Below are 16,054 nucleotides of genomic sequence, written 5' to 3'. Positions count from 1 at the left end.
TTGAATTAAAAAAGGAAATAGTCTATTAGTCACACGCAGCACTACAGCTTTTAAATGCTAGTGGGCATCTGTCCCTTGCACCCAAGGAAGGCTTTTGTAAACTGCCTGCCTCCTTTATATAACTAGAGAACATTTAGAGACTTTGTTTAAATCAGTTTTTTCGCATTAATTTGTTAACCTTTTTACAGTGTTAATGATGGTACAACCTGAATTATTCAATTTTAATGAGGCTGCAGTTCAATTTTCTTCCCACAAAAGGAGAATTGTGATGCATAGTTATATCCTACTACAAAACATAATTTGTAATTTTGAAAAGTATAACCAAACTATCATTGAGACTTGCTAGCAAAAGGTTAACCTTATTTATTTTTTTGCTTAGATTATTGCTTCTAATTTAGAGTCTCCCGCTGTTTGGAAAGAAGTGGAGTGCGATCTACATTTATGATTTTGATGATTGTCTCAATGCAAAACCTTAGATAAATGTAGTTATTAAATTTACTTTCAGTGCATGTTTTCACATCTAACGGTAAAAACAGCAAAATCACTTGACAGCATACTTCTGCTTTAAAAAAGTTTATTTTCATAAAAAAATAATTTCCACAATAATTTTATTGTCAAATCTCAATGAAGACTCCAAAGCATATGGTTGCATTTATAAATTTTCTTACGGGGCCTTTTCTTTTAAATTTATGAAAGTACCCACGATTTATGACATCAGAGCTAGTTGTAAGTTTTTGCACAAGCCACTGTGGAACTACCACCAGCTCTGCCCTTTCAAATAATGTGAAAGGAATGACAAATTATGCTCAAGTGTATTGAAAAGCATTCATTACAGTATCTTATTATCTTACTAGTAAATATTGACAAAGATGTAATTTTCCATTTCAACGAGTGGGGAGTTACACAGGCAATTCTGACAGTGAAATGACAGCCCAACCCAACTGAGTCATCCCCATTTATATGTACTGACCTGTACATGTATAAATATATGAAACATGTACTTGTTCTATCAATCACCAGTCTGCCAAACCATGTAGGCCACTGTATATAATTAATACATACAAACAACAACAAGATAGTTCTTTAGATCCTAGGAATACGAAGGAACTATATATATTATTTATTTTTATACTATACACACACACTAAATTAAACACTTCCTCACTAAACTTCGTCGCTTCTTGGGTGCAGAGTAAGAACCAAGCAATGTGCAGGTGGCAAGAACACTGCATAATACAGGGCAAAAGTATGGACATTTTTGGCCATAGCCATGGGCTAATCTACAATTTATGGGATCTTTAGTATTCACACAAGACAGAACCTCAGTTTTCAGTAAGGCTGTATCTGGAAAATCTCCACACAGTGTAGTATCAGGAATTCAGTTAATCCACCACAGAAACATAAAAAGCGTAAGTCAACTTTGCCATGTTTAAAACCTAGGATTTGAAGAATGCTCTGTATTTTAAATCTGATGCTTCTACACCATTAAGCAATCCCCTATGGGACTGTTGTAATAATTAGCCATAAGATGCATATTTCAAAAATTAAAGAAAATACTAAAAAGTCACACACAAACAGATCTGTCCTTAAATATTGTGCTGTCTGAGTTTTTGAACAGTGAGGGAGACTCATTTAAACAAAAACTGCATCTGCCTTTTTCAATTTAGAAACAAAATATTTTTTTCAATGAATCACACACCAAATTTGCAGGAAAAAATCATCATCTTACTACTGCATACTCCACTTTTCAGTAGGATGCTGAAGTTAAATTTGAATGAGAGTATTTGAAAATCCTAGGTTTGATGCTCAGAGAATTGCTTAACAATCAGTAGAAATGTATTAGAAGAGTTTAGTACTTTTCACTAAGAACAGATGAATGACAAAATAGATAAAATAGATAAAATAGATAATAGATAAAATAGAAATTACCTTGGCATAAACATTTGGTTATGAGAAGAGCTTGTATTTTACCAATCTGCTGACTTTGCTAAAATATAGACAGAACCCAGTGTACTGATGTTTCTTAAACCTAACGTTTTATGATTAACAGTGACAGTTTCATTCTAAGTATCCTGAAATAGAACAGTTAATGCTGTGGAAACAGGGATTTTCCCACACCCAAGAAACTTCACTCAACTCTCAGCACATGAAACCATGCAACTCTTTTGCAATATGGAAGGAATTATAACTGGCAACAAGCCATCTAAAATCTCTAAAGAAAGTAGGAGATGGTATGATGACTGAAAGAAATACAGGAACCTATTTGGCAGAAGACATTTGAAATCCTCCTCATGACATGTTAGTCTAGACTGTTATTTATACTGAACTGGTCCAGACTCTGAAAGAAAAAAAAAAGGGGGGGGGGGGAGAAGAGAAAGAGTAGAGAATGTACTACGATCAAGTCCTACAAAGAGAATTTAAAAAAGAAATCATCATCATTGTTCTCAAAGATCAACAAAAGAAAGGGTGTTTGGAGTCAATTTTGCTGCTATGCTCTTCTGCACACTCACTTTGGCCAACTATGTCAGAACTTTACTCAGGTATACGTATAGGCCAATGGATAATGGCTAGGTAGTAGGCTAGTATAGAATACATTTTATTGTTTATTAATTTGTTACTTAAAAACAAAAGCTATAGATGACTCAAAAGCAACTACTCTTTAGTTAGATTGTAACCATCTTTTTGTTCTATGGTTGTAGAATGTCTAATACAGGGGGCTCTGGTCTGTACTTTGGGTTCCTAGGTGCTAGCACAATACAAATAATTTACAATCTAAACTGTACAAATAGCTAATCTATGTAACCATAAATTATTGTTATTACCTTATCCTCCTCCCCACATTTCTTCCATTTGTAACACCTATTTATGTGGTCTTGTTTTAGGCCCTGATTCCGCAAGTAGCTCTGTGTGGGCACTGGGCTCATTGCAGGATTAGGGCCTTAGATTGTGAGCTCTGCAGGACAGAGACCATCAGATGTTAATATCCCTGATTATCACCCATAAATCCATGCAGAGAGAACCTTATATACACAAGGCTCCCGTCAATTTGGCACTGTGACCTCACTTCCACTTTGGAGCTTACAGAAGCATCTCTATGGATTCAGAGATTCTTGGAGAAGGAGCCTGGAGAGGGGTATGAACAACTATCCCTTTAGCCCACTGGAGTTGTCCCAGAAAAGACAAGACAGCCCCAAGCTGCTGCCCCTCTCTAGAGATCCTGGGGGCAGCTATGGGTAAGGGGATCCAAAAGCATGTGGAAACCTTGCTGAGGGTTAGATTTGGGGGGGGGAGGTGAGGGGAAGGGAGAGGACTTCAATGAAGATGGCTCTGGCTTATCATGAACCATTGGGCACCAGCTAGGTTTAGGGGCAGAGAGATGACGACAACAACAGACCATCCCCTTTCTCCACACACAAAATGGAACTGCGTGCATGTGGGGCCGAGGGGAAGAGAATAATCTCAGAGGGAATTTTAGATGACACTGTCCATCCCCAGAAGTCCTCCCTAGGTTCTTCTGGTTAATGAAATGATCTGGCTAACACCTATTAAAGTACTAGCACAATTGGGTGAGAAAAAAAGAATGTGCAACAGCAAAGGACAATTTTAGAGTCCATAAGATCTTCCCTCAACAGCATTGTGTTTAGTAACTACAAACTACTTTGCTTACAATTTCCTTTCTTCTTAGCCAATGGCACAAAGTTACTGGAAAATTGGTAGACACTGTTCATTAGGTATTTCCCTGGTGCAGAGGAACCTCTGGGTGGAATAAAGCTAGAACAACCTGCCCTAGTCCACCCTACTTTTCACATGGGCATGTCAGGGCTGTAGATCAGCAATGCTTTGGCTGCCAGAACAAACCTGTGGGAGTCATGACAGCCAGCTATGAGTGTGCTCCAACTTGCACTGGAGGCTAAAGCAGTCCCTGGAAGGTCCCATGACTAGGTGTGGATAGATAAAATGTATATAGAGGCACCATTACCTAAGTTTAAAGGTCAATGAAGACCAAATATTTGAAAGTTACACGTCACTCATTCAGCTATCAAGTCCAGAGTTGAAGATTCCTTGTTTGTACGCCTCGTTTGGTGTATGAGAGCACATCAGTAGCTGTCGGGAACAAAAATTCTTAGTGCAGACCTGTCAGATAATTAAGTTGGGACCTAATTTTAAATAATAGTCTTAGAATATGCAATTTAAGTAAATCAGAAGTATGGAGTTATGGATCTGACATTTTGCTGACATACAGTCTGCAGGGAAGAATAGCTCAGTGGTTTGAGCATTGGCCTGCTAAACCCAGGGTTGTGAGTTCAATCCTTGAGGAGGCCACTTAGGGATCTGGGGCAAAAATTGATCCTGCTAGTGAAGGAAGGGGGCTGAACTCAATGACCTTTCAAGGTCCCTTCCAGTTCTAGGAGATTGGTATATCTTCAATTATTACCTTTACCTTATTACCTTGTTTATTTATACAGTAAGCTCTTCAAGGCAGGGACCAGTTTATTTGTTTTGACAGCAGCCAGAATAATGGAGGGCCCTGATACTGACTGAGCTTTTGGGTGCTTAAAACGAATATTAAATAATAATAATCATGGGTATGAATTTAGGCCAATTTTTCCAAAGTAGAAGCCTAAAGGTAGGCTCCTAAGTCCATATGTCGGATAGTAAATAGGTAGCTTGATTCTCCAAAATGCTGAATGCCCACTGACTTCAATAGGAGCTACTGGGTTGAACACTTTGGAAACTTTTGCGGATCTTACCTTTATAGGCCCTATTTTGGAAAATCATGGCCGTGGGTATCAATACTTTGATTGCTGACAAGAACATATACAGTATTCATTTAAATGGAAATGGTACACATTGATGACCAGCAACAACAAAAAAATTTATAGTTTTTTAGTGGTTACAGTTATTAGATCATATGATATCCCTCAAATGTCTCCATATTTAAAGCATAAATTTCCCATGGAGAGATGAGGAAAGAAGAGACCAGAAAAATCTAAAACAACGGAGGATGAATCAAGAAATGGTCACAGAAGTCTCTTCCATGGGCAACTGTAATGTGATTCTTAATTGTATTTTGGCAGCTACATACTACTGGGATAAAAAGAGTAGATATGCTATATTCTTTGGCACCAAGTATCTGCATCTATTTACTAAATAATAAATGAAAAATCAAGCTACATTATGAACAATAAAAAAACCTGAACAATGAATGGCAGTTAGTTGCTTTTAGGACTACCTACCTACTGACAAGCTTTTAAAATAATCATTGGGAACATAAAATTTAGCAGCTTTCTTGACAAAGATTATATAAAGCACTTAACATCAACCTCTATCAAGGATTCCATTCTGTGTTTCCTGTAAATTCTATTTTCTAAAGACAGTTCCCTTTACTAAAAACCCACGAACAGTTCAACTTCTAATAGATTAGTTGGATTTTGTGCTTAAGTGCTGAGTGTAAGAAAGATCTGAAACTGCGCTACTGACTTCAAGCACAGACAATACAAGTGAGACTTTCCTTCTGGACATATGCCAAGCTCATCCAGAAGCTTCAATCATATTGCAGCTTATATATTGGTAATGAGTCTGGTCCAAACGACAAACTGGATCTTTCAAGTCTAATGGAATCCATCACCCTGATATAACCGACCTTTTGTTATTTTACTGTATTTAACCAATTTCAAATCAATCATAACTTTAAAAAAAATGTCTGAGATATAAGATGTGAATGTAGTAAAACATTCCAATAATCATTTCGCCTTGCGACTGTTCTACAAGAGGTTCAAAACAGCTAATATTAGACTATAAGTGCTACAAAGTGCATATATTAAAAAAATCCCAACAATTTATGTTCTGTACACAATTAATGCTGAATATAGTACAGAGAAAATCAATTCTGCAAATCAGGAAATACTGTAATATAAGCATCTTCTTTCAGTCAATGAAGGTTAGAAGGGGGCTGAGCAATGGAAAAATACTGACTGAAAGAGATCAATACTAATTATATATTTATAACAGCTATACTAGCCTTTAAACAATACTTCCTCAAAAGAAAACATTTCAGATTTTATCATATATCCATCAATATAAAATCTTAATTATTTTATATTTAAAAACTTTTCTTTAAAGTTGCACTGCCCCAAAAACTGACATTTCACTACAGAAAACAGGATATTGGGTTGGGTCAATTTTTCAGCATAAGATGCCAAAAAGCTGCAATTTCATGCTACCTTTTAAACAAAGAAACAGCTATTGTGATGGCTCTAGGCAACAGTACAGATCAAGAATTCACACAATCCAAATTATGAATGTAAATTAACAACTCTTGGCCTGATCATGATTTAGAGCTCTTTGGGGGAAAGTAGGACCACAGCTGGTAAAGAAGCACATGGCCTCTGCATGGGTGGCCCTTATACATCCCTGGAACCTTTATGGATGGGATCCAGAGCCAAGGTTTTATCCTGTACATGTAGAAGGATTTCCTTCAAAATTTCTGGGATTTTTTTCCCCCCAAGTTGAGGGAAGAATGAGCAAGATATCAAAAAGTAATGAAGTTTCCTTAAATTGGGAAACTTGAACTGTGAAGATCATTTATTTATTTAGGAATTACAGCATAAGTAAAATGGAGAAAAATTTAGGGAGAATGAGCTGTAAGAGAAAAATCCTTGTGGGGGCATTACCAGAGAGGTATGTTGGAAACTAATTTGTTATAGTGTGTGTATATCCTAGATTTAAAAACATGCATATATTTATCACAGGACACCAAACAGACCAATTGCTAGACCGGGCTATTTCAGGGAAGAACAAGCCACTCTGCTTCTTTACTTGCAGTGTTGCTACAGAGAGAGAACTGCAGTAATATGCGAAATGAACACAAACAAGAAAAAATAAAATTTTAAACCACTGATTTTTTTTATTTGGCATGAAATGTATTCAGAAAGCTTTGGACAACTCAATCTCAAGAAAATTAGACTCAACAGAACATCTCTGGCCAACCTCATGCACAACAGAATGGGCTGGGAGAAAAATTTAAAATTTGAGCTTTTGTCATACAATGTATACAATCCAAGCGTTCAAAAAACGGTTTCCATTATATAACTAATTCCCACAATACAAAGCTAACCCTCACAAAAATTATCTGTAGACACCATGACAGGAGCATATAATTTTTCCATTCCACGTTACCCATTCCTTGCTGTAAGACCACCATTTTGGTATCTTCTGCTGCACTAAACAGCTAGCAAAAAGTAGATGATTGCAGCTTTCTGTGACTGAATACAGACCATGTTACTTCCACCATATTCTGACTCCACTAGCCTGAGGTCCTGCAATCATTTCTTCATCAAAATCTTTCTAGCTGGCACTGTATTAGAAGCTCAGTTAAAATACAAAGTGAAATTTCTACTTAAATAAACTGTATTATGTCCACACAACATGGAAAGCTACTCTTGGAACTACACCTTAATTTCTTCAGGAGCCAGAGCCCTCCAACCCACCTCTCTGGTGTGGAAATAGACTCCTGTGAGAGACACAGCAGGAGCAGCAATATCACTTTGCAGCTGAGAGCCTCCTGTCAGCTCGAAGACTTCAGCAAAGACTCAATTCAAATAACTGCTGCTTTGTCCAACCATAATTATCTGAAATAATCATCATCCACACATTTGGACACCTTACCATTCACCTTTGCTTCCAGATTTTTAAATAAATATATTAAATAATGACAGTCCTAGCACTGATCCCTGGGTAATCCATATTGAAAACAGACCATGACAGAAAGAGATTGGAAGAAGATACAAATAATCTCAGATATACTGTATATATTCTCTAAAAAGCTTTTATTATGCCTGTAGGTGTAAACAGATTTAAAAAAAAAAAGCACTGCTTTTCTATTTCTATTTTCTATTATTCTACCAAAAGTTTCATTATGGTGCAGCTATTGCAGTGTCTATTTTATGTTTCCAAAAGTACCACTGTGCCTCATCTTATTGTTGTTAAAAAATAATACACGCTCTTTATTAACAAAAAATAGTTTAACTGTTCAAATGCCTAGTTTAGGGATCGTTCATTGGCAATGATCTACCCATTTGTTACATTTGAAAAATAATCTATGTAGAGACTAAGAATAAGCAAACATCTCTACTAAGAAAGCAAGCTGTATAAATAAAGAACAAAATCTGTGATCATTTTCATATGCTGCCAAGCTCTGGATGAATATTTCCAAAGAGCTGGCGCCTCTCTTTTGGGTAGCGGTGGGTGGAGTATTACAAGATTTCTCTCTCTCTCTCTCAAACTGGAATCTGGTCTTTATTAAAGCTATTTCAACTATAGTACTACAGTCTGAAATTTTCTAATTTTATACAGACACTGTTGCAATCCATAGGAGAACTAACTGATGAGATGTTAAAAAGTCTAGTGGTTCCCAGATTTGCTGATCATGCCATGCTAAACAGTATAAAAGAAGTTTAAAGATTTCCAAGTTTTTAATATTAATTAAAAGTGTAGTTTACTCTCAAAAGAAACCAATACTGATATTGGTGGGGTTCCACCCTTATTGTAATTCAACAGCTACAGATTTAAAAGTGCTCAGTTTCCAAGATGTCAATTCTAAGATGTTTCTTTTGTCAGCACTGTGAAAACTCAATGAATAAGATGTTTGAAGGCCAAATTATGCTCTTAGTTACACCTCTGAACTCATCCACCATTAGACTTCACTGGGGCTGTACAAGCTTAACAGTAGAATCTCAGTTTTCATTAAAAACAGTAACTTTCTAGCCCCTTATGGTTGCAGAGAAAAGGTTGAAATTGTGAGCCCTAAAGACTCCAGCACCTGAAGGCAAACAAAAAGTACCCAACATTTATTTTATTTTAAATCTCATGATTTAAGACTATATCATTTAGGGGTGGGGGTGGGGGCGATTATGCATTTTTAAACCTTTGGGGATGGCAAGAATGCATGGCAGTGATTCCTAGAGTAGAGGAAGTGAAGGCACTCTCTCGTAACTAACCAAGTAAATTGCCTGAGGCCTTTCAAACCAGCTTTTCCTTAGAGACTAGCTCAGCACAGCTCTTCCACATGCCTTCCACTCTTAGCTTACTGACTTCACCAGTCTCCGTAGGCCTGTTCCCCAGCTTGACTTACTTTCTGAACCAGCCCTTCTTCTTGGTCTCACTCCCCAGATCTTCCCTTTTCACTTAGCAAGGAGACAGAGCTCTGCATGACCATGAAGACAAGAGGAGATGAGATACCAGGAAAGAAATCTACTAAAGCTTGAGAGAGGACTAGTCATGCTGCCATTACGGGGAGCTGAACGGGCAGGGAGTAGGAAGTAAAAACCCTGCATGGCAAAGGAATTAAAATAAACCGTCACCACCTTGGTTCCCTTCTTATTCTTTTTGTTGCCTGCAACAGCTTCTCTAGCTCCCCAACACTTCCCTTATCCACATTAGCAGTCCTCCCTCAGGCTTCCCTTCCTGGCCTCACTGAGCTCCTGCTTTCCACCTTCCCTTCAAGCTCCTTTGTTTCCTCAGGCTCCCTGAGTTCCTGCTCTCTTCTCACTGAGAAGAGAAGGAGCTAGGGCCAAGAGACAGGACAGAGCTGGCCAGAGGAGCAAACCCAATGAGAAAGGATGAAGATGGGGCTAGGGAGCAGGCCCAAGGAGAGGGGAAGGTCAGAGTGGAATACGGCCAGGCCAGCAGGGGAAAATAGTTAGCAGGGTCTGAATCAGTTCATTGGCATTGCTATCCATAAAGAAAAGGACTGCCAGGCTACAGGAGCAGCAGCCAGCATTTCCAGGCCTCTCCAGTGTCTGTGGAAGAGGCAGAAGGTGGCAGACGCTCACTACCACTCCTAAAATGCCCTCTTCAGAGCTGCTAGCATTTATTTAAGGATTTAAAAAGTGAGCCTGTATGTCATGAGTAGGGTCCATTTTGGTCAATTTCACGGTCAAAGGATTTTAAAAATTGTAAATGTCATGATTTCAGATATTTAAATCTGAAATTTCACGGTGTTGTAACTGTAGGGGTCCTGACTCAACTCTGAAGGCAGCAGTGCAGAAGTAAGGATGGCGTGGTATGGCATTGCATTCAGATCTGGTCCAGCAGATGCCACTCTCCAGCAACCCAGGTCTGAAGGCAGCGCAGAAGTATGGGTGGCAATACTGCAACATCCCTACAATAACCTTGCAAATCCATCCCCCACTCCCCGACCTTCTTTTTGTCGGGATCCCCAGTTTGAGAAACGCTGGTCTCCCCTGTGAAATCTGTATAGGATAGGGTAAAAGTACATAAAAAGACCAGATTTCACGGTCCATGACCCATTTTTTTATTACCATGAATTTGGTAGGGCCCTAGTCATAAGTCTGCAACCAGTAATTGGGCCATCTACAGGGAAAATGGTAACACCAACTTATATGTACGCAAATAAAAAACATGTTGTTTTCCATGTGCCTTTTCAAGTTTTAATAACGTAAGTAGGAGATTAAATCATGCTTTACTATTTTCTTAACAGCAAAATTAAAACAAATAGGAATCCCCGATAATTATACATACAGACAAGTTATAGGAAATAATCTAGATTTTTGGTAAAGTACTAACCAGTTACTGACAGCAGCTGTGAAACCCTCACCTCCATTTCCTCCCGATGAGACCTGTCTCTGTCCTCGAATTCACGAGTTCTTCTCCGAGCTTCTTCAAAGGCTTGCTGTGCCAATGCATCCTCCTGCTACCAAACCAGAAGACATAAAATTATGAGGCTACATACGTTTCTCCCAAGTTATGTTCTATTTAACTCCGGGTATTGTTTAAGGACACCAAAGTTGACCACAGGGAGTAGGGGAGAACAATCTGACCTCTAGAATCTATTACTAATGATGACACAGAAGTCAGAAAGGACAGAACTTGAACTTCAGACTGAAGAATGAATGTGCAGGTTTAGCAGTTAGACAAGATATCCATTCACATGGAAACTGAGCAAATGGGATATGAAATCATCTAGACAAATCTGGAGCTATGCAATGCCACTTTTAAAAGTCACTTTGCAGATCAGAACTGCTTTTTAAAGAATTAAAAATATTGTTTCAAAGTGGAGTCTGACTAAATTTCTTAAACCAAGAAGTTAAAGGAAACCTCAAAGCTTATATTACAGAGGCAATACTTTTCATTCTTGATCTTGAAAAATTAAGTAATTTTGTAAGGTAGATGACAGAACTAAACAAACTAATGATAACTGTAAATGAGATTATCAGATTCTTTACATTCAATTTTTATGCTCTAAAACAAACATAATTTAACAGATTAGCAGTAAAACTCTTCATCACTTTGCATCTATAGCAACATCTGACCAAAAATGAATATTCACATCCCTTAGTATATAATTTAAAATACAAAATTGTATAAGGTGTAAAGAGCTAGAAAAATACTCCTCCCCCAGTTCTTGTGCACACAAACATAAATTGGTATCAGTGGACTTTCATATTTTCGTGGGGGGACGACCCAAAAACAAAAAAACCCACCAGATTTTAGTACATCTTTACAATAAAAAGGATGGACAGTAATCTTAATTTAATTGTTTTTTAAAATCTATTCAATATTTTCTATTAAAAATGGTAACATTTTGGATTTAAGTTTTATGTTGTCTAAGCCAATATTAACACAATAATAAATCTGCATATACCCTTTACTTAAAGGGACATGTTTAGTCAGTTTAGAAGAATTTGTGCAAATTTAAAATAAAAAGGTGAGTTCCTGTTTCTCTCACTGATGCTTCTAAGGATCAGCAAGAGATGAGTTGACCATACAGGTCAACAGTGAAACAGAAAAAAAAATAAAAAATGAAGAAATCTCTTTTCACCATTAACTTTTTTCAGTCACAGTAATTATAGATTGCACTAGTAACTGTCATATGTTATTTTCAAGTCGGTCTCTTTAAAAAACAGAAATGTTAACCTTGATTTATAGAGGACAAAAATGTTCCACTCCCAAGAACTCAGTTCAGTTTTTATATACCAAGGGATTAAGTGCATTAACTTTTAAATTTAAGATAACATGTCTCTAGCCTAAGAGAATGTCAAATTGCTTTTCTTGCCTGCAGCACTATCCTACACCCTAAAGCTACTTTGTGAAATGATGCAAAAAAGAGTGTCTCTTGTGGCCTAACACAGTTTAATACAAGCATCTGTCAATCAATATATCTTCATAGATCAGTCTCCAGAAAGATATATCAAAGGACAACGTTTACAGCTGCCATTAAGATACCATTTTGACAGTAACTTCTATGTTTAAATGACAACTTTGTCTCCTTTTGGCGATTTTTATATTGGTGTAACATATCAATTATAGTGGGACAGTGGAAGGGAAAATAGAGTTCATTTCGTTTAATTGAGAAGGACAGAACTAGAAGAGGTAGTCTAGCTGATTACTGATGACTAAAGAAAAGCTCTCATTTTTTAAATTTAGGCAACCCATGCAGAATTTCATAATTACCTACTTTACCAAAATTTTTAACGAAAATGGATTTTTTTAAATAAGAGATCAGCAATATTTTAAACTAAGCAAAACCAAGTGGAAAAACAAATTTTCAAGATAGCCTAAAAATTAAAAAAATACAGATATGCGTATGCTGATGCGTGTGTGTACTGATGAAGAGAAGCGCTCCCCCAACCCCCAAGAGTATCTTTGATCCGGAGAACAGCCCCAAAATTTTGTCATTTAGTTTCCAATAATAATTTGGTAACCATTTAGATACTGGAAATGTAGATACAAGTCTTTTTAAGCATTTATCTGGATGGAAGGCTAGAAAATACCATAATTCTAAGAAGTTAAGTAAATGACAGTTCTGAAAGGCTCCATGGGAACAAAAATAATTAAATAACTATTCCATCTTCTCAGGCAGGAACTCTGTTTCAGGTTGGAAGTCAAGGTTTCAAAAGGTGGCAAGGTATCACAAAAAGGTACCTTAAAGCTTTTAAGCCATAAAAGGATTTTGTTAAATAAGCAACTAGAAGATGAATCAGAATAGTTTCTCTAAGTTCTAGCTTCAGCCAGAATATTAAAAAACAAACAAACAAACAAACAAATAAACCTGGAATAAAACCCAAATTAAGACTTCAGAGGAGGGAGAGACACAATCTGCTGGTATCCAGACTAGCCATGTATGTTGATGGCTGAAAGGATGGCTCACCAACGCCTGGGAAAAAATGTGAGGTTGTCATTTTCTTAAATAAAAAATTCTGCTTCAGGCTATTGCAGCTCATTATGAAGTAAATTAAATGAACATTCATCAAGAACTTTTATAGACAGTGGATTTGGGGTGACTCCTGAAAAAAAGTTGACAGTTTCAGCCTGGAGAATTGTACAGTACAAAAAAAATATACCAAATTATTTAAATCAAGACCTTCTTTTTACAAGGAAGATAATGTATCTAGTAACAAAATACTGACAAAGTATCAATGAGAAAAGCATGCAAAACATTTCTGAGGTGTCTCAATATGAGCATAGGAAGTAGTAGAGGCTGTTGTGAATAAACACAGTTCTGCTTTAGAAGGCATTGCAGCTACTTGGTCAGAAAAGATAGGAGTGAAATAATCTAGATCTACATAGCAAATATCAAGAGCTAGAAGGAAAGGATCTAGTTTAGTGCTAATATATCAAAGCACACAAGCACTGAAGCACAGACAGATGTGGGATAGAAACAGCAAAAGTCTACGGATTAAAAGATGGGAATTTTGGCCCCCATTCAGCAAAGTACTCAAGGAAGAGTAACTTTAAATACACGAGTAGGTCCACTGAATTTAATAGGACATTATGCATGTTAAATTTACACATGTGCCTGAACACCTAGCTGAATGGGGCCTTAAATAAGGGTAGTGTGCTATAGGCTGCTTAACAGTAAATGAGAAGATTGGTACATTACATATAAAACAGCAAAAACATTAAAATAAGTCATTATAATTTTAATTTTTTAAATTAATTACCAAGTTATCTTTTGAAAAAAGCATATATGAAATTCATTGTCAAAAGACTGACTTAGTAGTAGATAGTTTCTTATTCCAGAAAGGTGGAAGAAAAGATCAATTTAGTCTGAATCCAATATTAACTAAAATAGTGATGAAATCAGAAAATAGGAGAAATTACATTTTTTATAAGGTAAGCTTTCCAAAAATGGAGGCTATGTAAATTACAAAATTGTTTATATAGTAGCTGTGTATGTAATATGCACAGAGACCACTTAGTCCTCTGAAATTAATCAGTTCTGGGGTGGGAATATACCAGCCAGTCATCCTCCATTAACATTACGCAAGAGTTTCAGAAGTGGAATTAAATTATGGTTTAACCAATTTAAAATTACAAAGGAAAAAGAAATACAGGAAGAGTGTTAAAGAAATAGCCCAGTGGCTTACAGTACTTATACACGTTTAAATACAAGAAAATTAGAATGCGTCTTTTGAGGGGTTGCTAAAACAGAAAGAATTATATTGCTCAAATGGCACACTTTCAGTAATGGGTAATTTGCTTTTAAAAAAGCAATGTAACCTCTTCTTTAAATGGAAAATGCAACACAACATAACCACGTACTTGTTAATACTAAGATACGCAAGAGAAGAAACTGAAAAGGAAGATTACTCACCTGTAATTTTGAGTTTGCACAGGCATATACCTATGCAGATCCACACTCTTGGTGTGATGCTTCCACCTCAGCACCCTGAGCTCAGAAACTTCAAGAAAGCACTGACATTTGAGGCTGCATGTACATTCCCTCATGGATTTAAATGTTCAGTGCGAGGATATATTCCAAGACAAAAACATTTGTTAAAATGGCGTTAAGGCTGAGAGTATGTATTAGTAGCTTAAGGGTGAAAACGAAGTGGTATAAACTCAGGAAATTCAGAGTTAAGACTAGGCTTAAAAGAAATTCAAATTTGTTAGGGTATGGAAACAGGCAACTAAGGAACCCGAACAGCCTTAGCTCTGGCCTGCAGTGGTATGCAATAAGAGATAGTGGTTCTAGATTATATTAACCTGATTTTTAAAAGATACAGTTTTTTCATAGTTTTCCTTTCATGGTATCACTACAGGTCGGGGGATAAGTTTGATTGGGCACCTTAATTGCGCATTTCCATATCTTATTTGGATTTCTTTAAATCATAAAAGGCTAGAAATCCTTCCCCCACTCTATGAAAACTTAGCCTTTATACAAGTTGTTGGCATCGGTACCCCCTTCGTCCACCCAGGAATGCTTACTCACCACAGGCAGTATTAGTTAAATTACCTGGACAAAATAAACTGATAGAGTTAAAGGATGCTCCCAACATCACTCCTACAGCAGAGGGTAGATAAGGAATCATGGACCTAACACCAAGAGCTCAGATCAGTGTGCTCAGAATGCACACTACCCCAAAGTTCATTGCTTTCTAGAAATGTCTGTGATCATGGTGCCAAGAGCATGCAAAACACCAAGAGTTTGGTGATCTGCAATGGAAATTCTCCCTGGAGTACCATCAAACTGCTCATCATGGAATTAAAACAAAGAATTCAAAGCAAAATGAAATCGTGCTAGCTATGAAGTGAAACAAATATGTGGTTCTACACAGAAAAACATTTCCACTTCTGCTTCTAAGTTTTTGTTTGTTTTAAGATTTGAAGAATGATGGTGCCAGCACTGATGTTCTTAATTGTAGATTGTGTGCCTATCACAACTTCCAGTATTTGGGGAAAGATTGGAGCACCTTACGTAACATGCCGTGGCAGTGTCCATAACTTAAGTTAGTCTAATCGGGCACTCTAACAGCTTTCCAAGGAAAGCACATTCAAATCAATTTTGAAGAAGTCTCATGCGTTATATGACAAAGTGTCATCCCAGTATGAGAGACCATATGACTCAAACAATAAATATTCTCAACAGAACTAGCAGATTCATTTTCAGAACAGCTATGAGGTGAAATGAGGTGAAATCTGAGGCATAGAGATATTTAGTAGTGCTCATACATTATAAAGGCTTGCCTCTGAGCTAGTAGTATAGTGGATTTGTTCCAATATAACCACAGCCCCTTCTGGAATAACTGAC

General features: G+C 37.0%; 1 protein-coding gene across 3 annotated transcripts in view; it reads right to left on the bottom strand.

Moving 5' to 3' along the window:
• Window positions 1-16,054, bottom strand: part of CBFB (core-binding factor subunit beta) — a 65,313-nt gene that overhangs the window by 6,763 nt on the left and 42,496 nt on the right. For 2 of the 3 annotated variants that reach the window (XM_044987643.1, XM_044987645.1), the window contains one exon: window positions 10,619-10,714. In XM_044987643.1, coding sequence (XP_044843578.1) covers window positions 10,619-10,714 — 96 coding nt within the window. Of the gene's footprint in view, window positions 1-10,587; window positions 10,715-16,054 lie in introns of all 3 variants that reach the window. The other variant, XM_044987644.1, reaches the window with a different exon arrangement.

The sequence above is a fragment of the Mauremys mutica genome, chromosome 14, assembly GCF_020497125.1.
Source record: "Mauremys mutica isolate MM-2020 ecotype Southern chromosome 14, ASM2049712v1, whole genome shotgun sequence".
In the NCBI taxonomy this organism is placed as follows: domain Eukaryota; kingdom Metazoa; phylum Chordata; order Testudines; family Geoemydidae; genus Mauremys; species Mauremys mutica.
This window is presented reverse-complemented; position numbering and strand designations above follow the sequence as displayed.